This window comes from Thamnophis sirtalis, unplaced genomic scaffold, assembly GCF_051295495.1.
Source record: "Thamnophis sirtalis isolate CommonGarterSnake01/CBP01778 unplaced genomic scaffold, rThaSir2_p1.2 scaffold_2, whole genome shotgun sequence".
Lineage (NCBI taxonomy): Eukaryota > Metazoa > Chordata > Lepidosauria > Squamata > Natricidae > Thamnophis > Thamnophis sirtalis.
The window spans coordinates 50,253,637-50,279,955 of record NW_028261382.1 but is presented as its reverse complement, the minus strand read 5'-3'; the positions used below and the strand labels follow the sequence as shown (position 1 = coordinate 50,279,955).

General features: G+C 60.6%; 1 protein-coding gene across 1 annotated transcript; it reads left to right on the top strand.

The window, feature by feature from the left end:
* The first annotated feature begins 291 nt into the window (after nucleotides 1-291).
* KIAA1671 (KIAA1671 ortholog) lies at nucleotides 292-26,319 on the top strand. Its single transcript, XM_087705416.1, has 12 exons — nucleotides 292-425; nucleotides 6,739-6,884; nucleotides 7,115-8,624; nucleotides 9,149-9,242; nucleotides 10,625-13,252; nucleotides 13,424-13,552; nucleotides 24,181-24,299; nucleotides 24,870-25,101; nucleotides 25,193-25,373; nucleotides 25,620-25,735; nucleotides 25,897-26,039; nucleotides 26,241-26,319. The coding sequence occupies exons 3-12, from the start codon at nucleotides 7,153-7,155 to the stop codon at nucleotides 26,317-26,319; spliced, it is 5,193 nt and encodes a 1,730-aa protein (XP_087561542.1). The 5' UTR covers nucleotides 292-425; nucleotides 6,739-6,884; nucleotides 7,115-7,152.

Genomic DNA, 26,319 nt, shown 5'->3' with positions numbered 1-26,319 from the left:
GGGCAGCGCTGAGGCGCCGTGGAGGTCTGGGGAACGGGGGGGGGGAGGAGCTCCAGGTGGACCCAGGCCCGCCTCCAGGGGCCGCCGAGGCGGGGCTGCGGGAGGCCAGTCAAAGCGGAGGGGCGGGCCGGGGGGTGGGGCGGGCCGGGGGGTGGGGAGGGTTGGTGGGGCCGCCGCGAGAGGGTCTCGACGGGACCACCGCCCGCTATTTCGAAGCCCCACCCCACCGGGCGTGGCCCCGCCCTCCCGGGACGTGGGGTTGCCATGGCGACGGAGGCGCTTCCCTCGCGCCGGGCCTCGGGCCGACCAGCAAGTTAGGTTGCGCGGGCCCCGCCCTCCCGAGCGGAGGAGGCCACGCCCCCTGGCGGCGATGTCGGCTGCACCGCGGAGAGGAGGGCGCGCGGGGAAGCTGCTGGCCGACCCAGGTGAGGACTGCGACCCCCCGGCGTGCTGTTGCGGGGAGGGGGATTTTTTTTGGGGGGGGGAGAGGGGCGCCGTGGGTGGGGGGCGAGTGGAGCGACGTGCGCCTGCAGGACCCCTCCCCACCTGTGACCCCCCCCTCCAGCCCCGCCTCTCGGGACGAACAGAGGTCTTGCGGGGTCTCCGCCTCCCCCCCCGGGGGGCCGGCAGGTGTTGGCTGGGGAGCATGGGCGTTGTTGTCCCCGCAGTCGGGGCCCTGCGTTGCTCGGCCCCCTTCCCTGCCGCTGCTGGGGGGAGCGCCTCCCCCCCATCCCTCCAGGGGGGACGTCTGTGAGGAGGGGTCCCCCCCGGACTCCCCCCCCCGCTTCCTTTCCCAGTCAGGTGGGGGGCGCCTCTCTCGGGGGGTCCTGTCCCCTCCTGGGAGGCAATGACGCCCGACTCCCACTTCCCCGCGGCCGCGGGGTCTTCGAAAGGCCCAGGGAGCCTCAGCCCCCCGCCCAGGAGTTGTGAGAGACCCCCCCCCCCAGGTGGGACCAAAGAAAGCGGAGTTGCCGCAAGTAGCGCTTTGTTCTGGGCAGGCAGGTGGTTCCCCTTCGTCCTTCCGGGATCTCCTCCCCCGTTTGCCAGATGGGATCCCCCTGGGCTTCTGGAGAGCAGGCAGGATCTGCTGGATCTTGGGCCTGGAGGGGCTGCTCTGTCCCGGGGATCCTTCTGGCGGGGGGGGGGCACTCTGGTGCAGCAAGAGGAAGTTTTGCTGGGGCTGAAGGCGCTGAAGTCGATGGCCTTTGATTGGCAAGTGAAACGTTTCCTGTGGCCGCCTTCGGTTTCCCCCACCAACCACAAGGGCAACTGGGGGAAGACCCGTCCATAAACGGTGCCATACATGCAGCCGGAGTATTTTATTCTGAAGGGCCGGGCGGCCTCTCAATATTTGTATTTTCAGCATTCAAAGTAGGATTAGCTAAAGTCCTTGGCAGATGGCAGGACTCAAGGTAACCGGGCTGCTGCGTTACATCCGTGTCTAATTCTTTCAGACCTAATTTTCCACTGTGTGTCTTGGAGAATGAACGTTGGCTGTGGAGGTTCCGGGTGGCTTGTCCCCATGGCCTTTCAAAGGTCTCAGGTCTGCTCGGAATTGCCTGTGGAACAGGATAATTGAAGTGGAAATGCCATTCCGGGATTGCAGCATATGACTGCTGGGTGGGTCATAAATCTTTTTTTCTCTCTCAGTGGCAATTATAAGAAGGTCTCATGGCAAGAAAAATAAATAAACATCCCGATCCAGAGCAGTCTTTCTGCTCCAAGGAATTATGCTGCGGTTGGAAATGTGTGCCCAGGAGTTCTTCTCATGGGATGTGTGTGCAAACTCAGAGGTGTGCCCACATAATAATAGTTGTGAATAGAATTTCTTAAGTAGCTTTAAACAATGCGTGTTTACAAAGGCGATGATGAAAATGCCTTCCCTTGGAAGCTGGCCAGAGGAACCAAGCTTGGCCACCTTCCCAAAGTTGCCAGGTTCTTTGGGGTTGTGGGGGAGGGGGAGGAGGGGGAGACTCCTTCTATAGGATTGGGACTCCAATGGAGCCGTCCTGCTTCCAGGCTCCCCTTTGGCATCCCAGGGGGGGAAAGGAACAGGCCCCAAGTTGTGGGAGACTTTTGTTTATGAGACGGAGAAAGGGCAACGTTGCTGAAATCACCCTGAGCAGCCGGCTGTTGAAAACAGGCTCCAAAACCCATATTTGGTGAGGCTAACGTGGGAAAAAATATAATTTAAGTTGTCTTGGGTTTGCTGGAAAGGCTTTCTCCCCCCTCCCCTCCTCTGTTATTCCTGTGGTGTGTTTCAGGAAGGGAACTCCTGGCATTCTTCTCAACTATGACAGGAAATAGAGCAGCTAATCGGAAAAAAAAATCTGTATGCTTGTTTCTCTCGGGTTTTTCTGGCAAATGATTAATGCTTCTCCAGAAAGAATGCGCGAACAACTTAAATACCTGCGCCTATGGTTATCCCGGGATATATCGATTAAAGCAATCGTTTTTAGTTTCCCCAAGGCTGGTTGGCTTGCTCTGGTGGAAGACTTCTGACACATGAGCCCACATCCTGGGATGCAGGAAGAGCAAAGCTCCCCAGGCCTTCTTCGGATGGCTTGTGCTGCCCATCCGTGCAAGCCTTACAGCCAGCCAGGCCCATCACCTAATTGCTTTAAATTTCAGCCTCGGTCTTCCTGCCTAGCACCACGAGCCTCCTCTCGACGCTGCTGCATAAGTTGTAACTTACTCATCGGAGCAGGAGTTTGTTCACCCATTAAGCCATGTGGATGGAGCTCTGAAGGAATGTGGAGGCCAGTCAGACCAGTCCGACCAGTGAGTGAGTGTTAGCGTCATCCAGGCAGAGAGACCGAGCTCTGTGCACCTCCTCAGAGACGGTGGTTCAGGCCCTTCTGAGACAAACAGGGTGTTGATTTGTGCCCAGAAAAGGGCCCTGTGGATCCTGGAGCACGAGGGCAGCCGTGGGCAGCACCCTGTGTGGCAAAACTAAAGTGAAATGGTGACGCTGGAGGTTAAGGTTTGCTAGAAGGGCAGCCCTGTTCTGTCTTGAAGAATCTTTGGGGTGGGGGTGTGGGGGGCAGAAAGCCCTGTCTGTTGACCCGAGCAGCTTCTTCTGCTGAGCTGGAAGGGGAGAGTTCCTCAGCTGTGTGGCTAACCAGTTTGTGCCCACTTTATTTAACGTGAATCAGTGGAGACAAACATTAAAGGGGAAATTGCCCTTCCTGATGCTCATGGAATATTAAAAGAATGCTTGCAAAGGGAAGCTCAGGGCGAGGCTTGGGAGTTCGCAGCTGGGTGAAGTGGGGCTGCTCTTCCCTCCTGAGCTTCGGGGCTTCAGAGCCAGCCCCTCCTGCTCCCTTCTGAACCGGCCTTTTCATGGAGATGCCAACCCCAGAAGAGCAGGGGTGAGTGTGTGTGTGTGTGTCTGTCTAAGTTCCACCTAACTTAATTGAAGGCCAGAGGTGTGGCAAAACAGTTCTGCGGAGGGGAGGGGTGGGAAACCAGGGCTGCTTTTAAGGAAATGAGATCCTTTTGGTGCAGAAGACGGCTGGGAGAGATCTGGTTTCTCGGCTTCGGGGACTGGAATCAGTCGGGAGAGGAGTGGAGCAGAAGGCGAGACCCATAAAGCGGGTTCCATAGTCCATCTTGGAAGGCACGGGGTGTGTGTGCCGGGGGGGCGGGGGGTAGGTTGGCTTCCACTGCCATATAACGGGGCCGGTGCCAGTTTCCGAAGGCCTTGAGGAAAACCAGCTCTAGGCAGATTCTCAGGCCAAAGGTCAGCACAGCATGCCAGGCAAGGTGCGGTGGAACAGGTCTGGGCAGTCCGCTGCTGCCAGTCCTTTGCGGGGGTGGCACGGCTTGCCCTCTCTGTCGGAGCGTGTCCTGTAGGTACGGTTGCTAATAAGGGGGACGCAGCCCCAGCCCAGGGTCCATCTCGGCTGCTGGGACGCCTGGCCCAGAAGGTGGGTGGCTGGCTGCTTGCAGGTAAGGCTGAGGGAGCGGTCTGCCCTTAGCTTGGCAGTGGGCCAGGGGTCCTTCGGGGGTGTCCGTGGGGACCGAGGGCTGCTTGTGCAGAAGGGCCTTTGAAGAGTGCCACCCGGGAGCCAGGCAACTGCAGGCAGAGGGGAATCTTCTCCCCCGGGGAATAATCAGGGCTTCGTGTTTTGGGTGAAATAAATCAGAACCTCTGATCCTCCAGAGAGGATTTGGAAGGCAGTGAAAGGATTGTAATCCCAGTTGCTCCTTTAGCACCCCTTACCGGGCGGGGGGAGTGGGGAAGCCAGGCAGGAGGGGGGCGTCTTTGCCTTGAACACTTTCGCTGAGTTGCAGCCCCCCTTGGTGGGCACCAGGTGGGGAAGGTCAACAGGGGAGCCCCAATTCCCCCTCTGGGGAAGAGTGAGGCTCTCCTGGCTCTGGCAGGGCTCAGCCGCCCACAGCTCAGCCGGTTCTCCCATGTGCCGGGTGCCAGGAATTGTGGGCTGTCTGCAAGAGCTCTTTGTTCGGCTACCCAGAGATGCCGCCAGTCCTGTGCCAGCTTGCCTTCCCCTCCCCGCCCGCGTTGTTCTGCCTTGGGAGAAGCAGCCTGGGAAACGGCTGGCGCTGAGGGTGTCTGGGGCGGCCTGCTTGAAAGACCCAGCGCCCCTCTCTGCCCCCACTTCCCTCTCTGAACCGACGGCCCCCTTCCTGGGCCCTGCTGGTCACCAGCTGCCCCCTCCAGAGAGCGCCAGGAAGGAGGGCATAGGGGCCGGTGCACAGCCGAGCATGCCTGGCCTTGCCTCCTGGGGCCGCCTGAAACCCCTTGCGTTCAGTGGCTCTTTGGTAAGGAACCAAGAGGGTCAGTCCTGCCTGGGGGGGATCTCTGGCGGGTGCGGGGAGCGGAGGCTCTGCCAGGGATGCCCCTGTCTCCAGGTCAGCTCTTGCCGAAGGGCTGAAACAAAGGAGACCCCTGGCCTGATCTAGAGGAGGGTCTCTCTTATTGGGGGGGGGTGCTCTTGGGCTCCATGGAACTGGTGCAAGGGGGCCTTTGGGGCTGCCACAGCTTGAGAACCCCAGATGGGCCTGAGATTCGGGCAAGGAAGGGGCTGCTGGAGTGGGGGCGGGGGCTGGGCAGAGAGAGCCCCTGGGCTCCTTTTGGGGAAGGGGCTCTTAGCCCCTTGGGAGGTTGGAAGAGGAGCTCATTTGCCTGCAAAGAGCCATGAGGGAGGGGGACCTTCGGGAGCCTCCCCCAAGACCTTGGCCTTTGTCTCCTGGCATTAATGCCCTCTGATCCTGCTCAGCGCCTGGGACCGGAGGCTCCTTCCCCCGCGGCCCTCGTGCCCTGGCAGAGAGCGGCCAGGGTTTTCCTTCCAGTGAGCGTTGGGCCAGGCTCTGCCCGAGGAGGACCGGGGGGGGGGGCAAGAAAGAGCCGCCCTCGGTCGCTGCCAGTGGAAACGGCCCTACGAGTGGAGAGGGCCAGAGGCATCGTGGCTGGGTGGCTTTGAACTCGGCTTCAAGAGATCTGGGGATTCGGGGATCACTCCGTGCAGACACAAGGTGCTCACTGCCAGGTGCGCAGAGAGAGGCTCCCAGGGAAGGGGCCCTCGGCTGAAGGGGTGCCCTGTGGCATGATGGGTCAGCAGCCCTCTGGCCATGAGGAAGTCCAGGGGATGAGTAAGCCTTGCTGTGCACCATGGGCTTGTTTCCTGCGGTCCAAGAGCCTTGCCTGCAGGCTGGCTCTCTTCCCTCACCCCAACTCCCCCTCTGGGGAAGAGTGAGCAGCTGTGGGGCTTGGTGGCTTTTGCCACAGGAGGGCAGAGGTCTGGAAGAACCGCCGTAGCCACATCCACGCCACCTGGGCAGCCTCCCGCCCCCGTTTCCCTGCTCCCTGGCTTCCGATGGGTTCTCTCTGGGCAGCCCCTGGAGAAGAGGGGGGCCCGTGACAGTCCCTTCTCCCCCCCTCCCAATATTTGATGCTAGGTTCTGGGAAGTCCTGCTCCCCTGCTCCCAAGTGGATGGTTTCCCCTGGGGGAGGGAGGGGAGGGGATTAAGGGCTGCCGGTTACTGCAAAGCCGTAGTAATTTCAGGGTCCAGCCACAAGGCTGCCTGATTACAGAGCCGCGTCTGCTTATAATGCCCTCCACAAACCACGGCTGGCTTCCTGTCTAAGCCAGCAGGCCTTTCTCTTCTGCCTCCGCTGACCCAGCCAGAGGGGTCTTTCGCAGGGGACTCTGCCCTGGGGCTGGTGCACCCGGGGGGCATCCGGAAAGGGGCCTGGAAGTCAGAGGAAGCACCCGGGAGCTGCCTTGGGTTGGCCTGGGTTCAGGGGCGTCCGGAGGGGGCCGAGGTTTGTGGTGCAAAAGAGCCCCATCCTGGGAAAGGCCTGGGAAGCTGCCTGGATGAAATATTGGACTGCCTCCCATTCCCCCCCCCCTGCCTGGCCTGGCCCTGGGGGTCCCTCCTGGGAAGAGGCAGCCACTGCCCTCCGTTTGCATCCCAATCACCCTCTGCTGCCACTTCCTTTGGCACGAAAGGCCTGGCATGCAAGTGTGGATTAGTGGCTTCTCATTGGATGCCCAGGCTGTCTTTCCTTCAGCCAGAGCCAGTGAGATTCCCGGGTGGCCTGACCTCTTCCCAAGGGGGGCCAGGCTGGGCTTGCCAGTCCCGCTCTTGCCTTGGGGGGGGGGAGGCCCAGGACTGGGGGGGGGGTCCAGGTTATCAGTCCTGGGGAGGAGGCCGGAAGGCGCTTGCTCGGCCACTGAAGGTCTCTCCTTCTTTCCCTTTTCCCGTTCCCAGGACCGGCCTTTGCGGAATCCTAGAGGCTGTTTCTCCCCAGCCATTCGTCTCTGTGGTCCCTTCAGAAGGTCTGCTTCAGGATGACCCTCCCCGGAGTCGGATCCCTTCCCAAGTGGAATCCTCGTGAAGCGGGCCAGGAGACTCAGGTTGTGTGAATGGACTCCTTGGCCACAGAAGGCTGAAATGTACCTGTGGGTGGAGGGCTGGGATGGAGCCTGCGCCTTGGATCTCTGTGTGCTCCAGAGGAAGGGAGCAGAGCGGGGGGCCTTTGGGGGCAAGCAGAGGGCCAGGGGCTTTTTGGTGGGCCTGTGAAAGCAGCTGCCGTGATTCTTTGGAGCAGCCCCCTATTAATGCCTGATGTCTCCATTTCTCCTAGGGGGCTCCTTCTCACGGGACCCTCCCCATCCCAATCCCATGAGGCCCTTGAGAGCAATGGCCACGCAAGTTGAACTCGGCTCCAGCCTGACCTCGCTGGCCAGCATACGCGAACCAAGGACCGAGGCCGCCTTCCGGCACTCCTTTCTCACCTCGCTGTCTGACTCCAGCCGGAAGCCCGGGGAGGGTCCCCGTGCTCTGGCCCTGCTCATCCCGGAGGGCAGGGGGAACCCCATGGGCCCCGCCACCATGCCCTCCACCGCCTCCAGGCCACCGTGGACCCCTAAGCCCTTCTCCCGGGAGACGTCTTCCGACACGTTTGCTACGGTGAAACCGCCCGTCCCGGCACTCAAGCCCAGCCATGCCACGCCAAAGCCCCCCACCTTTGCCCAGACCTTTGAAGACGCTGCCAAGGGGTCACCTGGAAACATCCCGCCGCTCCTGGATCAGAAACCCATGGAGAGCAAAGGCCCCCTGGAGCCGGTCGCCCACCTGCCCTTCTATCTGAGTCCCCAGGCCAACACGGTCATCCTCTTTGAAAGCAGAGGGCCGGCGAAGGGGAGGGCCGAAGAGGGAGGAGGGTCCAAGGCCCAGGAGGGGCAGCTGCTACGCTCCCAGTCAGAGAAGTGGCCCCGAAGGCAGCCCTCGCTCTCCACGGACCCCAGGCCGGTCTCCTGGGCCCCTCGCTGGAAGGAGGCCTTTGCGGGGGCCCCCAAGGGTCCGGCTACACAGCAGAGTCCGGCTCCGGCCACCGAGACACACTCCCAGGTGGGAGGGAGACCCGCAGCAGCCTCGGCTGGCTTTGGGCAATCCTGGCAGGAACAAAGGCAACCAGCTCCTCCCGAGGCAGCTTCCGGCCCAGGGTCCCCAAAACCGAAGCCGCTCCCCTTGGATCTCACAGGCATATTTGAACCCCGGGAGCCCTCCTGGCAGAAGAAGCCCTCCCTGGCTGAGAGTGGAGAGAAGAGCTTCCCCGAAGCCGGCGACGGGGCCCTGGAGGCCACAGGAGCGAGGAGCGCAGCGGCCAGCTCAAGCGGGGCTGCCCCATCCGGGCCCAGAGCGAAAAGCGCCGGCCAGCTGGGTGCGTCCCCCCAAGGTTGTTTGCCCTCTGCTCCCCCGGGCCAGACCCTCCCGGAAGAGGCGGGGCGAAAGGCCGCACAGGAGGAGACGGTGGTTGCGTGGGAGCCGGGGAAGCCCAGCGTGGGGCAGCCCAGCGCTAGCCAGGGGCAGCCTCTGGGGGAGAGGGCAGAGGTCCCTCCCCAGCAGGGCGGCTTAAGGAACGCCTCGGACGGCAACCACAGAGGCTGCGCTAAGAAGACCCTCCTGCTCCCGGACCCGCCAGGAAACCCTTGGGCTCCCACCGAGAGCGAGTCCCTCCGCGGACAGGAGACGGGGACCCTGAACATCCAGCAGCGGATTCAAGTGCTGACGGCGGAGAAGGCGGGTGCCAAGACAGGAGGCCTCCGCCGCTCCTTCCGCTCCCGGCCCCTCTCCACGGATTTGACCCAGATGTAAGTGACGGGGGAAACGGCCCTGAAGCCGCTGCCTTTCGCTCCCTCCGTCCCCTGGGGGATTCTGGGGGTGGAAACCCAGCCTGTCCGGATGGGATGAAGCCGGGAGAGAGAGAGAGGCCTTGCGGGGAAGCCTCCTGGGGGCTTTGGAGCTAATAATGGCCCCGTGGAGGAGGAATCTCTAATGCAGGAAAGGAGGAGGTTCAGTTTTTATTCGGAACTGACAAAAGTGGAGCTCCAGGAGGGCTGATGGGTAATTTTATCGGCTCCCTCCGGATCTGAGCGATGAAGAGACGTCCCGGGGGATCTTGGCCAAGCTTGGATGTAGGGTTGAGCCCGGGGGAGCCCTGTTGACGTGTGGGCAGGCCGATTCCGGGGCAGGGGGAAGAACCCCTTGGGGGAGCCCAGGCAGCGCTAAGGTTTCGTAAGTGGGGGGCAGGGATAGCTGGGGGCCTGGAGGGAACGGCACAAAGGCTCCTTCTCTGCGTTTGCCTCCTTTCATGGCGTGGAATCTTTGCAAACAGGTTTTCTGGGCCCGTGGCGGCAGGCGAGCTGAAGGCCAAGAGGCAGCCTGGATGGAGCAGGAAGCCTGCGAGGGAGAGGCAGGAGGCCCCGGAGGTAAGGGGGGGAAACCCAAACGCCATTTCTTCCCTCGAAAGAGAAACCTAAGCTGGACACGGCCTGGATGGCCCTGCAGGGAATGGGCCCTTGGGGCAGGATCCCCCACAGCTTCATCTGCTGAGGCCTTTTTGGGGTAGACCACAAAATCGTGGCTCAGCGGGCTGAGATGGTCAGCCAGTTCCAGGCCAGGATGCAGCCCCACTGGAACGAGGCCCTCCGGCTCTTTGCCACCAGCGGCTCTTCCCTCCAGCCTTCGCCCAAAGCCCCCCCACCAGCAGGCCGAAGCAGACCCCAAGTTGGAATTCCTGCCCCCCTGAGACCCGCACAAAAAGACCCCAAAGGGGGAGACTCTCTGCAGCAACACAAGCGGCCACTGCACGTATCCGTCCCAGGGGTCGTAGTTTGAGGACCCCCAATTTAGTGCAATGTAAAAAATGCAAGTAGTTTTTCTGCGGACCATCAGCTTGTGACCGCTGTTTTAAGTAGGCCCCCAGGATGGTAATAAGCTGTGGGTTTGTCCCTTTTTCCAGTCAATTAGACCAGTGGTCTCCAACCTTGGCAACTTTAAGACCTGTGGACTTCAACTCCCAGAGTTCCTCAGCCAGCAAAGCTGGCTGAGGAACTCTGGGAGTTGAAGTCCACAAGTCTTAAAGTTGCCAAGGTTGGAGACCACTGAATTAGACCACGGTCCGGCTGTTGCGCCTGTCTCCCCAGGCTTAAAGTTCAACTCCCACAACCCCTCATCCAGCGTGTGGGCTGTGGGAATTGTAGTGTCCCAAGGCTAACGGAAGGGCCAGGCCCTTTTTGTGCTCTTTCTAAGCAGCCTGATGGCCACAGGACTTTCGTGTTCCTCCCAGCCCTTTCTGGAAGCTTTCCTCCTCCTCCGGGTGATTCATTGATCTGTCAAAGGATTGTGCAGGTTAACTGGCCCTGCTCCACACAAGTGAAAGTGTAGGGGTGTGTGTGTGTGTGTAAGAGCTTGTGGTAGTTGTGCTTGTATAGCCAGTTTAGTAAACATTTGCCACAATATGTACATTTTTTGCAGAGCGCTCAGATTTGCTGCGTTTTTTTTGTGAGATGGACTATTCTTTGGACAAACCTGAAATCTAAAGAGATTGCTTAAACCAGGGGTCAAACGCCCACCCACGTTACTGGATGGATGGATGGAGTATAGTATACTTTGTTTTGGTCTCTGCATTAAAAATAAATAAATATACTGCTGTGAACTATTTAAAGAAAAAGACCGAGGTGTTATAACATCGTGTTCCTGAACGTTTTCAGCACTAAAAGAGAGAGAGAGAGACTTGATCTGGCAGGTGCCAGTTAGAGAGGTGCCCCCAAACACCTTCCTCACCCCTGCATCTTTCTGCTTGTTTCAGGAGGAGACGCTGCCTGTGGGTGGAGCAGATGTTGGAGAAGCCGGCAGTCCCTGGAAGCCCCCGCTGCTGGCAAGGACACCGTCCGGAGAGGAGCCCCCCAAAAGAGATGCCTCTGTGCCAGGGGAAGACCCCAGCATGGTCCTCAGCCCCAAAGCCAGAACGTTGTCCAGTTCGTCCACTGAAGACTCCTGCCCCAAGACGGTCAGGGCAACCATGTTTGAGCATCACGTGCAGAGACACAGTGTGGTGGCCAGCCAGATTGGCCCCGAACCGGCCCTGGTGCCACCAAGGGTGCCCTTTGGAGGCTCGCCCTCCCGCGCTCAGGAATTTTGGAAGGAGAGAATGCTGGGAGATGGCTGGGTGGCCAAAGCCTCCGTCCAGAAGGAGGCCGGAGGACTCAGAGATCCCAGGCCTTTAACCGAGGACGAAGGCTCTCCAACGTGGGCAGAAGACCCCCTGGGGGAGAAGGGGGAGCAGCCTGCTTCAAAGGGCATGGAGGACTCCCTGCTGGCTCAAAGGATCGAGCCCAGGTACGAGATTCTGCAGACCGTGGGGGAGCGGGCGCAGAGCGAGGCAGTGGCAGCCGTCTCCGGAGGGAAGGCCGTCACTCTCCGCCGCCAGAGATACTTGAAGGAGAACCGGAGAGCCGGCGGCTACGGCAAGAGCGAAGACTGGGGAGGGGCTTCTCCTCCAGGAAGAGGCCCCTTGAAGGACCACCCGGCCTCCGGGATCCAGGCTGCTTTCTATAGCGAAGCAACCGGGCCAGAGAGAAATCGGGCCGGACAGCAGGCGGCCGCTTCCAAGATGAAGGATGACGGCAACTTTGCCCCACTGTTGGAAACCGAAAAGGAGAGGGGGCTTGCTCCTGCTGGTGCAACGGAGGGGTCCAAGGCGCTGGGTTGCACCCGGCAGTGGGCTGGAGCCAGGGCGCCCGGGGCCGATGGCTGGGAAGGTGGGGCCGGCGTGCTTGATCAGCAGACCAGCCGGGGGCAAAATGCCAGCGGCCCAGGATTCCTCTTCGGCCTGCACCTGAAGCCCCCTCAGGGGCCGGAGGACTCTGAAGGGCAGGAGCGGCGCTCGACCAGATCCGCAGCGGCCCAAGAAAAGTGGGAGGCCATGGCAGAAGGAAAGCACCCGCCAGAGCTCAACGTCGGAGCGAGGTGGGCGAGCAGCTTCCGTGGCGCTTCTGCTCCCAGAGGTTCAGACCGCTGGAGGAGGAAGACGCTGCCCCACGGCTCGGCCAGGCTTGAGGACGCCCCCCAGGGCCCTGCCCAGTTGGCCAGCAGGAGAGGCACCCCACGCCCGGCGGAGGAGGGCTCAGCGGCCAAAGGAAGCCCCCAGACCCCCTGTGGACCAGAGCCCAGGCAGCCGGAGAAGCCGCTCTCCCCTTCAGAGCCCAAGGCCACGTACTTCGCGGTCACTTGCCAAATCTCGGAGATCAATAACCCGCCCAGAGCTGCTGCGGCTCCTCATGCGAGCGCTTGCAGGAGAGCCCCTCCCTTCTCGGAGGGAGGGAGCTCCCCAGCCAGGCCTCTCAGCAGGCGCAGGGGAGACGCGGGGGCCTCGGGCCATCTGGAGACGGGGGCTTCTCAGGCTCCCCCAACCCAGGCTGGAGAGCAGGAGCCGCCACAGAGACAGCCGGAGGCCTCAGCCGCAGGGCGTCCGGCCAGAGCTGACCTGCTCCTCTCTCCTGGGCCAAGGTCTCCTTCCTACTTGGCGCCCCTCCAGCCGGAGAGCCAGCAGAAGAGATCCGGCGCACTCGGTCTGGGTGTGGAGGAGGGGGAGGAGGCCCCCCATCACTACAGGTCGAGAGTGGTGGACATTGATGAGCTGATGGCAGAATACGGGGGAGACTCCCGGAAGCCTCGTGCCTGGGAGGGCCGGAGCGAGAGCAGCTTCTTCCCTTGGGAGAAATCGCCCCCCAGGAGCAGCCTCTCGGGGAAGCCCCCCTGCAGCGCTGACCAGGGAGAGAAGAAGACCAGGGGGGAGCACTCCCTGGGCAGCCAAGGGCCGGGCACCGAGGGCAGCCGTGCGCCTGGGAGCCATCCACGGGAGATCCACCACCCCCAGGAGTCCAGGGCCAGAGAGGGGAAGTGCAGCCCTCCTCAGTGGGGAAAGCCGCCGGACGCAGAGAAGAAGCCACAGCCGTGGTCTGCAGAGCCCCCTGCCCCGAAGACGAGGACACCCTTTCTCGCTGGCGGGGAGCAGGGAGGGGGCACCTGGCAGAGTGCCAGAGATCCCGGTCCCCCCCCTGCCCGTGTGGAGCCGGGAGGCTTGTGGAAGGAAGCCAGTCTGAAGCAGTGGGCAGCTCTGGCACCGGCCCCCGGGTGGAGCCCCAACAGTGACTGGGGCGGTGGCAAGACTGGGGGGAGAGCTGAGCCCCAGGCCGGAGTCTGGGAGACGGGCCCTCCTGCAGCGCAGCCTGGAGCGGAGCGGAGCAGTGCCACCGCATCCCCAGGCTCCCCGCCGGACAAGGCCCATCGGAGCCCAGCAAGGCTCAGCTTTCCCTTGGGAGCCAGGCTGGACCAGAGCTCCGTCTGCCAGCGGTTCTCTCCCGAAAGGCCCGGGGGCTGGCTGAGCAAGGGAGGCCCGTCGCCCGGGGACTGCTCCTCCCACGGAGGCACAAGGGTACGTGCGGGGCTTGGGAGTGGGGAGGAGGGGGGCGGGGTCCGGCTCCCCTGGGAGTTGAAATCTAGCCCACCTGGGGACGAGGGGGGTCTGCCCAGACTCCAGCGAGCGCCTGGTGTTTTGTGGGGGGTGGGGGCTGCTGCTCCAGCTGATGGGTCTCCTCCTTAACAGGGCCTTGGGGAAGGGGGCCTCCGAGTGGACCGTGACGATGCCACAGCCGCCAAGCGCTCCCCGTTCCCCGTCTCCCAGCGACGGAGCCACAGTTTCTATAACGAGAGGAGGACCGACCACTGGCCGGGGGTGAGTGCTGCAGCCCCTCCTCTGGGCTGGGTGGGCCCTTTGGGAAGGTCCCCCCGGGATGCCCTGGCTCAGCGGTCGGCTCTCCCAAGGATCGGGCCCAAGGGGTTGGCAGGACTCGGCCCAAGGGGTGGGGGACGATGGCCCCTCGACGCTTCAGCCACCGGGCTCCTTGTGGGGCCCCAGCAGAATTGCTTCTAAGTGGGGGGCCCCCATGTGTGGGTGTGATGTGGGGGGGAGGCATGGCGTCCTTAACCTCCTCCAAGGCCTGGTCATGGGGAAGGGATCGTGGTTGCGTCTCCGTTGCCTTGGGGTTTTGTGGTGGCTGTTATGGGGCTGCTCCCGCCGGGCTGCTCTGCCTGCCGGTGGCTGAGCAGGGGGCAAGACCCGTCACCGTGATTTATGATGGCTCAGCATCTGGCTTGGATCTGGCTTGGTTGTGGGTTGTTGAAGAAACCAGGTTTCCTCACAGGGGAACTTGGCTTGTCTCCGCCTTCCTGGAGGGGGGGGCATTTGCTTCTGTGGGCCTGGGAGTTTTGCGTGGGCTCTCTGGGGGGGGGCAGGTGTGGCTGCGGTGGGTGTGGGCAGGGGACTCCCCAGCCTTGGCTGGAGGTCAGGCCTGGCCTTGGAGTATATTGGGGGCCGGCCGTGGCCTCAGGATGTCCCTTCCTGGGCAGCTGAGAGCAGACCAGGCCCTGGTCCAAAGAGGAAGGGGCAGTAAGGAGCCGGGTGAGGTGGGACCAGGGCAGTTATGCCCCCTTGGCTGGAGTTCTGGGAATCTGCTTCCTCTTCTGCCCGATTGGAGCTTGGCGTGTCTGCAGTAAAAGCCTCTTGTTTCCCTGCCCCTTAAGCTCCAGGGAAGCTCCAGGGAGGCTCCCGCTCTGCTTCCAGAGAGGAACTCCAGGCGGGGCCCCAATCCCAGCCGAGCAGCCCTCCGGCAGTGGGGAAATGGGGGGCTCCTGCTGCTGGGCTGAACCCCCCTCTCTCCCTGCAGGGAGGGCTGAGCTGGGGCTTCCTCTGGGGCTGCCTCCTGGTCCCACAGGGCAGCGGCCGGCCTCCCCTCACTTCAGCCAGGCCTGTCACCTGGGGTGGGGGAGAATCCGCCTTTGGGGGCCGGATGCTAAAGGGCAGCCTTGCCATGCGGAGTTCCCTGCTTCGAAGTTTATCAGGGCTGTGTGCCACCCTGAGGGTAGAAAGACCCCTCCGGCCACTGACCCTTCAGCTCTTCTGCTGGGAGATGCCAGGGCTGCCCCCGGAATTCCCCTTGGGGGGGGGGGCTCCTCTGGTTCCCTGGCATGAGAGAGAGAGAGAGAGAGAGAGAGGCAGCCCTCCAGGGGGTCCTGCAGAGTCAGAGCCCCCTCCCTCCTCAGAAGCACCTGGGGAGATGGGGGAGGGCGGCTGGGGAACCCTTTGAGGGTCTTGGAGGGTCCTGCCTTTCAGCCGCTCCAGAGGGGGGAGGGGGCTGAGTTGTTGCATGCCCTGGAGGGATTTTATCCTCCCATTTAATTTTTAAATTCTGCTTGGGCAGAAACATGAAGCTGCTTTCTCCTCTCCTCTCCACTCGCAGCAGCCGAAAGGGGAAATGAGGTCACGGGCCACAAGCGGAGGGGGGGGAGCTTGTGCTGCTGCAGCCCCTCCCTCTTAACAGCCCCTGGGGCCCCTGGGGAGCCTGGAGGTGGGGGCAGGCCAAGGGCCGACTCCCCTGGGGCTGCCCCCCCTCCCCTCCTCTCCCGTGGCTCCCTCTGTCCTGAGGAGCTGAGCTGGGAGGGGCTTGCTCTGCCCTGAGGGGACGCGGACGAGGGGCTCCCTGATGGGGGCATGGAGCTCTATTACTGCCCAGGTTGCTGGAAGCCCCTTTGCAGCCTCTGGGTGAGTAAGAGCCTTTCTCCCCCCCCCCCGGGGACGGTGCGGGGGGGGGGGGCACAACTCAGTCTCCTGTCAGGGAGGGGCCTTGGCAAATGACCCCCAGTTGTGAACAGTGGAGAGCAAGTGGTCCTGTGTGTCGGTGAGTGCTCCCCCTGCTGGCCACACACACACCCTGCCCCCCCCTCCCGCGCAGGAAGTGGTCTTGCCTGGCGGGAGGGGCGCGTGATTGGCGCCTCCTTGCCCTTCTGCCAATGGCCCTGCCTAAGAGCCCTTCAAGGGAGCTCCCCTTCAGCCACACCGGCTTAGAACAAGGGAGGGTCTGAGGGGGGGGCTCTCAGAGACTTTGCCAGGTGGGGAAGGGGCTGGTTTCTCGTTTTTGACTGCCTCAATGCCTCCTGGGGTGAAGGGCCAAAGGGGCCTTTGGCTCCCCTGGTTGGCCGTTACTGGACAAAAGAGCTCCAGCTCCCATTTTCCCCGACCAGCTAGGTCAGGGTAAAGGATTATGGGGTGCTGTGGTGAAAAGCGAAGGCTGTTTGTTAAATAGGGGGGAGGAAGGACCTCCGGTGGCCATCCTTCAGATGAGTGAAGCTGCAAGTTATTTTTAGTCCTCCGGCCACAGTGGCCTCAACAGGAAACTGCGTAAGACTCCTGTTGACGGAGGGAGGGGGGGCTCCAAGCACCTGTCCTCCCCCCTCCCCCCTGGTGGCTATTTTTAGAGGGCTCAGTCAAGGCCACCCCCCCTGAGGCTCAAGGGAAGGCATCCCTGCAGAGGCCACCATAGTTGGAGAAGGCAGAGGGAAGGGAAGCGGGAGGGGGGCAAGGAAGCACCCAGGGAGCCTCCCTTGGCCCAGGTGCCCCTTGCGCCAACAGCCCCCCCCCCCGTTGCCTGTGGCAGAGACCTCATCCCTTCTGAGCAGTTGCTCTGCCTGGAGGGGGGCCTGGCAGGCGCAGCAGGAACCTCCCCCCCCACACACACACTGTGGGAGAACGCCTCCCTTCCGCTTGGCGGGGGGGGGGGATCCAGAGACCACCCGAGTTTACCAACCTGGTTTGGGGGGGCTGGGAGGGGGGCAGGCGGGGGACATGGCTGCGCCTCTGGAGCGAAGGGGGGCGGCGGGGGAGAAGCGGCTTGCAGGAGAGGGTTAATGCGGGGGGGGGGCGTGACGTGGCGGCGGCATCGGGCCGAGGGATGCGCCCGAGTGGCGGGGCGGATGCTGCTGCTCCTCCGGTGGTTGCATGGCGACTTCGCCCGCAACTCCCGCGGTGCCCCTCCCGCCGGCGCTTCCCTTCCCGGCAGAGCGGCGGCGGCGGCGGCGAGGGGATCCCGGGGGCGGGGGGCGCTGGCCGGGCGGGCGTTGCGTGGGACGGAGCCCTCCTCCCCCCCCCCCTGCAAGCGCGGGGTTTCCAGGCGGCCCATCGCGAGCGAGCCGGGCGCGCCGCCTCCCCCGCTGGGCGGCGGGCGAGGATCGGGGCTGGGAGCGGCCGCCTCCTTGGCCGATGGGGGCCGGGGCAGCTGCGGCTCCTGCGGCTCCTGCGGGATGCGCGTCCTGGGCGGGACCGGAGCTCCCTGCGCGGGATCCGTGGCGCGCGGCGGCGGCGGCTCCTCCGCGCAAGGGGTTCCCGGGGGGCGGCGGCTGAGCGGGGAGGCTCGCTAGGCCGCCCCGCCCCGCTAGGCCCTCGCCCCTCCTCCCGGCGCGCCCGGCGCTACCTGCGCTGGTCCGGGGGAGCCATGGAGTCGCTGGGGGAGAAGCTGGCGGGGGCGCAGAGCCAGGTCAACCGCTGGGTGGGCTCCGTGCGCCGCTCGCTGCACGAGGCGCTGAGCCTGGTGACGGCGGCGGTGGCCCCCGAGCGGGCGGCGGGCGAGGGGCCGGCCCGGGCCCCCTTCAAGCGCACGGCCTCCTTCAGGCAGCTGGCCTCGCGGGGCCGAGACTCCTTCCGCCAGTTCTCGGTGCGCAGCCAGCGCCGGCTCTCCTCGCTCAGGAAGAGGCCCGCCGGCGGCCCGGAGGAGCCCCCGCCGGAGCTGGTAAGGACGGGGCTGGGGAGGGGAGACCCTTCGGGTGGCTCCCAGTCGGCCTCCTTCTCAAGCAAGGGAGCCCAAAGGCCCCTTTGTCCCAAGAGGAAAAGGGGGGGGGAGATGGCTCCCTTCCCCAAAGGCAGGCGGCCTTGGTGCCCAGCACTGGGGGGGGGGTTGAGTCAGGCCCTGCCCTGGGTCAGTCGGGGCCATGGGCTCTGTGTGTCCCAAGCCTCAGCAGGGCCCTGGAGGAGGGGGGAGGCCCATCTGGCTCCAGACCCCCTGGAGGGACGGTTGCTGACCTGGTGGTGGGGCTGGCATGAGAGCGAAGGCCTGGCACGGAGTCTGGGGGAGGGCAACTCCGGGTGGGGCAGGCTGGCAGCTCAGGGCTTGGGACTCTCCTGCTCCTTGCAGGGCAGGAGGAGAGAGAAGCCCCCTTGGGGGATTTGGGCTGGAGACCTGCGTTCAGGATGGCCTGAGGCTTCTCTTCCCCTTGGGACTTTGGGGGGAGGGGGAGCAGAGGCCAGCCTTGCTTCTTGGATGTTGTCCTGCAGGGAAGCTGCTCTAAACAGTGGGGGGGGGGCTGGGGGGGCTTCTCTTTGGCCCACCAGTCATCCAGGAACTGGCCTGCTGGCCTGACCTGCATTTCCCAGAGAAGGGAGAGGGCAAAAGTCACTTAATCTGCCACAAGCGGAGGCCTTGCAACCCCCTCCCCTAAAAGGCCTGGGCTGAGCTGCAGGAGATTTTACTAGGGAGTGGGGGGGGGGGTTCCTTTAAATCAGCATTTCCCAACCTCGGCCCCTTTAAGACGGGTGGACTTCGACTCTGAGGACTCTGACCATCGCAATGACTGTGCTAGCTGGGGAATTCTGGGAGTTGAAGTCCACACAGATTAAAGGGGCCGATGTTGTTGCTCTCAGCGCTCTGAGGTTTCTAGAACTCTTGTGGCGAACTGGATGCCGTCTTGCCTTGGCACCCACTCTTAGCCTTTGTTTGATCTCTTCGGCAAATATTTGCCCACAGAGGACTTTAACCGGGGAGGCACGTGATCTTCCAGAGGAGCCTGGCTTGGATTGGGGGGGGGGGGGCTTTCAGTGTGCCTGGGTGACTTTTGAAGCAAAGTTATCAGGGAGGCTGCTGTGCCAGCCCTCTGGAACAGCTGGGCGCTGTCCGCAGGGGCAGCCCTTGGGAGACACCACGTTGTGGTGCCTCTCATGGTTGGAGGCTAGAGCAGAAGGACGGAGAACTCTGCCTTCCACTAGCAACCGAGCAGATCCTTTGACCCGGAGGGGGGGATTTGAACCCTGGACCATCGGACTAGCGTGTCTTTCTCCCGCCATCGTATGCCCATCAGAAGGCAGCATCCTGAAGCCCTTCTCCAGGAAATGGTGCCTGCCGATAAATCGAATTCTCCCACAGGCATCATCAGGTTGAAGGCCTTGGCACAGCCGCTCCCTCCTCCTGGGCCCTTCCCTCCCCCCGGTACTTGAGCGGCTGTGGGCACTGCCCACGCCCCTCCTCTTCTCTAAGGACTGAACCCGGGCCCCTCCAGCAGATTCCCCTGCAGAGGGTCAGGCCACCCTGCCTTGGCATCAGAGAGGCTGGCACTTGGGGAGAGGCTCTGGGGACAAGAAGGCTGGCAACCTCCTGCTGGCCCTGGCAGGACTGGAGCATCCATGGCAACACCGGCGGGTGCCGTGGCAGCCAGCGAGCGCATCCTTCAGCCTGGGCAGGGAGGGAGTTCTCCCATGTGTGTGGGGGGGGGAGATGAAGGGGGCTCCCACTTCCTGAGCCCAGGGATTACGGGCAGCCACGGGGAGTGAAAAGCAGGCAGCCGGGGGGGGGGGGCTGCCTTCCCCTTCCGGTGTCCGGTGTCCAGAGCCGTAGCTGACCGGCTGAAAGGCCGGCATGGGGCAGGCTTTGGAGCCCTCGTGCTTGAAAGAGAGTCCAGGGGTGTTTGGGGGTTTTGAGGGAGGGTCTCCCTCCCTCTGGAGAAGTTCCAGCTTGTCCTGTAGAAGGAGGTTCTTGCCTCCTTGGGTGGCTCCCCCCTCTCCCCCCCCCCCAAATCCCCTTGCACAGGAGAGGCTGCTGCAGATGTCTGGTTAAAAATACCCCCAAACATTTCAGAGAGAGAAAATCTGCTGGAGGCACATTGGAGAAGCTTCTGCTCCTGGGAAGCCATGAAGCAGCCGCAGCCCCCACCCCCAAAGCCTGCTTCTCCCCTGCTCTCCCCCCCCCCCCCCGGCTTGACTCCATAACTGCCTGTCCCTTTGGGTGCTTTTGAGACACCCCCCCCCACTCCACAGGGCTTGTGCCTAAGCCTCCCCCCCCACAATCTCTGGCTGAAGCCTTGGCTCCTTGCCCCTGCTGCTTCTAGGAAGGAGTCAGCCCCCCCTCCCTGAAAGAGCTGTGATCACGGGAGGGGTGGGGGTGGGGGGAGTCTGTCATCGGTGAGGTCAGCCACTTCTAGGAAGTGCAGCTTATCCGTGGCTGCAGCCGCCTCTCGCTCTGGAGCTGCGCATGGGGGGGGGGCGTTGTTTTTGAGCCAGGCCTTCCTGGCTGTGTGTGCAAAGCAGACTCGCCCAGCTGTGTGCATTGGAAGGGAACGCTTAGGAAGTGTTGGGGGGGGGAGCTTGTTTCGGAGGGGGGGGGGAGCAGCGTGTGGGTCTGTGCACTGCCCACTCCTGCTTTTCTCCTGCCGGGCAGGAAGCGGGCCGAAAGGATGGGATGAGAAGGGCCGAGGATTGGGGAGAAGGAGCCACCCCCACACCCCGCGTGTCTCTTGGGCAGGTGGAGCCCCCTTCCAGGGCTGCCTTGGCTGAGCTCCTCCTGGCCGAGGGTCTTGAAAGAGACAAGGAGGAGAAGCCCTCCCCTCTTCCAGGAATCCTGTCCCCCTCCCAGAGTCCGCAAGTGGGGCCTTTTCCTTGGGAAATGGGGAGCAGGAGGCCCCATCCGCCTCCTTTCTAAAAGCCTCTCCGTCTCGGGCCTCTGGGGCTCCTGCCTGGCGAGTGGGGCAGCTGGGAATCCCTTCGGGACTCTGGGGGTGCTGCTTGTCCTTTTGGCGGTGGTCCCGTCCCCTGCGTGACCCTCCGGGGCTCCGGCTGAGAGCGCCTGGCCCTGCCCTTCTGTGGGGCAGGCCCATGCCAGGGAGGAGGACTCCACCTCTCTGGCAGAGGGAGGGGTAAAGCAGCCCCCCTCCCTTTGACTGACTGGGGGGGGGGAGGATCACAGAGCTTCCCCCCAGCAAAGCAAGCAGAGGGATTAGACCCACAAGTGTATCTGGGTGAGTAGCAAAGCTGCATTGGGGGGGGGCTTGTGCTGCCAGAAGGCAGTGGGTGGGCAGCCTGAGATGGCTGTGGGAAGAAGAGCCGGCTGTGATCGCAGGGCCCGGGAGGCATCGGGCTCCTCGGAGGCTTTTCTCTGGGGGGGGGGGTGGGCGGAGGGGGGGAGGTCACCGCTGGCCTTGGAGGTTGGCCTGGACATTTGGGGACGGAGCAGAAGCTGCTCAGGGACCCTTTTCTGTATTCCCATTTTGGCCATTTCCCTTTGGTTGTCTTCCAAACAACCCCCCTGGTGCCTCTGCAAGTTCTTCCTCACCATCTTCTGAAAGTTTATTCATTGAATTCCACACCTTTTCTGAGTTATATCAGATATTGACGTTTCTGTTTGAAAAAACCTCTTTAAAAGTTCAACTCTCTGGATTTTGGCCCTTCGGTTCCCCCTAGTGGCCGTTCGCAACCTTCCTCTCTGCCCTCCGTCCCACTTCCCTTCTTTCCCATCCAGCCTCTTTTCCCCCCTTTTTTTTTTAATTTGAAAATTTTAAGAAGCTTTTACAATTATTTACCTCCCTCCCCCACCCTCCCCACCCGAGCCCATCTCCCCCGCCCCAACCTCCCCCCCCCCGACTTCCCAGAGCAAATACAGGGTATAAATTTTTAACAATCATATTCTAAAATAAAGTAAAATAAACTTGGCTTCTTCTTTCCTTTGTGCTTTAACTCCTCTTTTGTTAAACTAACAAATTATATCATTCCTTTCCCTTTCAGTCATAAGCTGTCTGGAATTTCTTAGGCCCGTATTTATTTTGAATATAGTCAATCCATCTTCTCCACTCCAGTTTATATCTCTCATCTGAGTGATCCTTAAGCTATGCTGATATTTTAGCCAACTCTGCTAAGTTTGTTACGTTTAATGTCCATTCCTGAATAGTAGGCAGATCTTCCTTCTTCCAGTATTGCGCCACCAACAGTCTTGCTGCCGTTGTTAGGTTCAAAATCAATTTAGTCTCTATAACAGTACAATCAGTAGTTATGCCTAACAAGAATAACTGCGTAAACTTTATCCTCATTTTAAAAATATTTTGCATAATCCACCATATTTTTATCCAAAATGCTTTAATCTTTTTGCAAGTCCACCATATATGGTAGTATGTAGCATCAACACAATCACATCTCCAACATTTAGGTTGCAAATTCGGATACATGCAAGCCATTTTTTTAGGATCTAAGTGCCATCTATAAAACATCTTATAAAAGTTTCTCAGGTTTTGGGCTTGTGTAAATTTTACATTTCTTACCCATATCTTTTCCCAAGTGTGTCCAGCATTATTGGTTCTTCAAAATTTTGTGCCCACTTTATCATACGGTCTTTTAACTAATTCTGTTTCAGAATCCATTTCTATTAATATATTATACAACCTTTTTATATGCCTTTGATTTTGATCCCTGATTTGTTTTAATAGATTGTCCTCATCTTGCGTAATACCAATTTTCTGATCTTTTTGCCATCTGGCCTGTAACTGTCCATACTGAAACCAGGTTTGAATTACCTTTTCTTCTTTTAGTACATTCAGGGGTTTTAACTGTAATACTCCTCTTTCTGTAGTAAGAAGCTGTCTGTATGTAGTTACATCCTGTTTTTGTGCTATACTTATGTTCTCTATTGCATGTCTGGGAACTGCCCACATGGGTATCTTATCGTTTAATTTATGTTGATGTTTTTTCCAGGCACGCAATAGAGCATTCCTTAATATATGACTTTTGAAAGTCTTATCCACCTTCTTGTCGTATATCAAATAGGCATATCAAATCATGCCCCTCCATATTCAGTAATCTATCCCCTGTTGAATTAATCCAATCACTAATTATTGAAAAAACTACTGCTTCATAGTATAGTTTTAAATTTGGCATTTTCAAGCCTCCTCTCTCACGTACGTCTTGCATACTTTTAAGTTTTATTCTTGGTTTTTTTCCCTGCCCAAACAAATTTATTAATGCCCTTCTGCCATTCCAGCAAGTTTGCATCTTTTTTAAGTATTGGTATCATTTGAAAAAGAAATAATAATTTAGGCAAGACATTCATTTTCACTGCTGCTATCCTTCCCAACAAAGACAATTGTAGTTTTTCCCAATTTTTCATCTCTACCTGTATTTTATGCCATAACGGTTCATAATTATGTTTATATAGCTTCCCATTTGAAGTTGTAATATAAACTCCTAAGTATTTAACCTTATTAATTATCTCACGTCCTGTTATTCTTTCTAATTCTTCCCTTTGATTAGTGTTCATATTTTTAACTAGCATCTTTGTTTTCCCTAGATTTATTTTAAACCCAGATACTTGACCATATTGATTAATCATATTCATTAAAACCTTAGTAGATTTCCCTAGTTGGGTTAAAGTTATAACCAAATCATCCGCAAATGCTCGTAATCTATATTCGTGATGTCTAATCTTAATTCCGTGTAAATCTTCTGACCCCCGTATTTTATTCAGCAATAACTCCAAGGTTATAATAAACAATAATGGTGATAAGGGGGAACCCTGTCTTGTACCTTTCTCGATTTTAAAAGATTCTGTTAAACTCTCATTGACTATAATTTGTGCAGTTTGTTGTTGATATATTGCCTTGATTGCTTGTAAAAAATACTCTCCAATTTGCATTTTTTGCATTGTTTTCATTAAAAATTGCCAATTAACTCGGCAGAATGAGTCCCGTACACGCGGAGTTTCGCTGGGTTACAGGGGGGGTCACACCTTCCACTCTCCAGATTTATCTCCTGGGGGAGGTTAGTGGAGCACTTCCCAAGCCCAGCTGCTCACCCCTCCTTCTTTGCCCGAAGAGGTAATCAATCTGTCAAACAGCTGATGGGTGCTGTTTAGACAGCTTAACGCAGGGGCTGGAGCTGCTGAAAGAAGCAGCTCTTCAGACGACTCGCCCAAACTGAAAGTCTCCCCATTTAGCCTGTTTTCCAAAACTCACAGCAAAATTAAGCAGCGTTTCAAATCTCGTTGGTCTCCAGTCCGTTTAAAACTTTGTTAAATCAAAATCCTTTTTTTTTTCCTTTTGGCCAATCCTGTGGTGTTCAAAACTCTTTAAAACTTCTTAAATCCAAAGAAGGTACAATTCATGAGGCGTCCAATGAAACCCACCATTCTGAGGTTCTCTAATGTCCATAAAGCGGTGAAATGTAGCATGTATGAGCGTGGTTACGAAGGCCCTGGTGAAAGGCTCTGCGGTTGTGGGGAGCGGAGATGTTGGTGAAAGTCCTGGGAACTCTGCTTCCCTGGGGAAGTTGCGAGATTTGGCCTGGTGGGCCTTTGGCTGTGGAAATGGGTGCGTGCCTGTATGCCTCCACCGCCATGGGGCAGTGAGAAAGGGAGGAGGTGCTTCCCCCCCCCCCCAGCCTGTTCCACCTGGCACCCAGACCCCGGGCAGAGGGTGATGCCAGCTCTCCCTCCTCCTCTTCCCAAGGGCCACTTGAAGCAGTGCTTTGGCCGGCCGTCAGCAGAGGCCAGGGACACCGACGTCCTCGTGCAGGAGGCGGACCGCAGGTATGGCACCTGGGGCGACCAGCGGCAGAGTGGAGACAGGTTGGGGGCCCCGGAGGGGAGGCTTTGGGTTCTTACTGGGCAGATCAAAGCTGGGGCTGCCAAGGGCACATCCGCACACCCACGAGGGCCCCTCCCTGGCCCCAGGAAGGACCCCCAGAGCCAGCTCTGGCTTCCTAGCAGCTGGGGAGGGGGGTGATGGTGGCAGGAAGGGGCCTCCTCCAGCTGCTTTCTCCCGGGGAAGGTCACCCCACAGCGCCCCCTGCTGCTCACTCCGCTCCTTGCCCAGAAGCGGGAAGGGGGTCAGTGCTGCAGCTGGCCAGGAGGCTTCCTGGGGGTGGGGGGAGAGGAGGAGGATTGCAGCCCCCAGCCCCTCCTGCAGACGTTTGTGCCATGTTTGTTGGCTGCTGCTCAGTTCAGGTGCTGGATAACTTCTATAGATGCCCCCCCCTGCCCCCCCCCATTTACGTGAGGTGTTAGAATCCTTCCCCCTCCCCGGAGCAAGCCCCTCCCTTTCCCCGCCCCCCGGCACAGGTGAGGGAGGGGTCCTTGCAATCAGTGCTGCTCCCCACTGCCATCCAGGGCCCTAATCCCACCCGGTGCTTGTCTCAGCCTCACCCCGGAGTCTCCCTCCTCCTCGGAGGGCAGCGAGGCCCCTGCACAGAAGCCAGAGTCTCCCAGCCGCCCGGCCTCCTTGCACTCCACCCAGAGGGCTCCGGCCGCTGACCAACGGGGCTCGTCCAGGGAGCAGAGGAGCCACAGCCTGGACAACTCCAGCCACCTCCAGGCAGAGCCGGCCTCCCCCACCACAGAGAAGGACAGCCCGGACTTCTCCTTCCTGGAGGTGGGTGGCATGGGGGTGGGGTCCCTCTGGGGCTTTGGAAAGGGGAGGGGGGGTCTGAGCTCCATGGCAACCGCTCTCTCTTCCCTTGCAGCAAACTCCCCGGCTGGACTGCGGGGTCCTGAAGAGCCGCGTCCTCCTGGGCAAAAAGCTGCAGCAGCACCGGGCCCCCATCTCCCACACCCTCCGGAGGGGCGCCAGTGGAGACCCCCAGCCGGCCCCCATCGCTGCGGGGGAGGGAGCAGCCAGCGCCTGGATGTTCAGGGACTGCACAGGTGGGGCCCCTGGGGAGGACGCTGCAGCCAGGAATGCCCCCCCCTCCCTGGCCAGCCTCTCGAGAGGGGGGGGGGCTATGGGAAGGGGGTTTAGGACACCTGGCCACACAGGTCTGGCCTGAAGGGCTGGGCGGGGGGGCAGCAGCCACAGCCCCCTCTCAGCCTTGGAGCCTCTTTTTTGGGGGGGGGGTGTTTCAGTCTGGTCTGGTGATAATTCTCCTTTCTCCCCTCCTCCCCATGGTGAAGAAGAGAAGCCCCCCAGGGCAGGGGAGGAAGAGGAGGAGTCCCCTCCAGCAGAGCGGCCGTTCTCTTCCCAGCCGCGGCTGCCTCTCTTTCCGGGCCTGGCCCCCTCCGCCCTCAAGGTACATTGGGGAAGCTCCCCCCACCCCCCCAGGAGAAGCCCTCCATGGCTGCCCTGCCCGGGGCCATCCTGGAGGCTCCTGGACACAGCTCCCCCCCCCTTGGTGGGCCCTCGGCTGCTTCCCCGCTTTCTCCTGAGAGGGGTTTGGGGCTTCCTCCACAGGCTCAACTCAGGAAAAGGCCCGAGTCGGAAGGGAGGAGGGAGGAAGCCCCCCCAGCACCCCTCTGCAAGTCGCCCAAAGGTCCGGTTCCGGCCAGAGTCTCCGGGGGCCGGGTGCTGGCGGCCACCCCCAAGAAGGGAGGGAGGTGAGAGAGGAAACGAGATTGGGGGGGGGGCGTGGAGTCACGTGTCCCTGCAGGCCACAAGGGAGGGGGGGGGCAGGGCTGCCCCTTATTTAAGCAAAGCCTCCCCTTGGCCCCCTCTCCGGTTTCCCTCCCACCTCCTGCCCCGCTCAGCTGGGGAAGCCCCCCCCTGAGGGCGGTGGCTGAAGCTCTGCTGCCTTTTAGGCCGGAGGAGGTGCCCCCCGCATGGCTGACGGAGCTGAAGTCCAGGAGGGAGCAGGGCCAGCCCGAGAGCCCCATCTGA

What these genes read in the sequence shown, in the direction of transcription:
- KIAA1671 (XM_087705416.1), top strand. Translation starts at nt 7,153, where the DNA reads ATGAGGCCCTTGAGAGCAATGGCCACGCAAGTTGAACTCGGCTCCAGC. An exon ending in TCCACGGATTTGACCCAGAT is followed by an intron (nt 8,625 to 9,148) that starts GTAAGTGACGGG and finishes CTTTGCAAACAG; the next exon opens with GTTTTCTGGGCCCGTGGCGG. An exon ending in CAGCGGCAGAGTGGAGACAG is followed by an intron (nt 24,300 to 24,869) that starts GTTGGGGGCCCC and finishes TGCTTGTCTCAG; the next exon opens with CCTCACCCCGGAGTCTCCCT.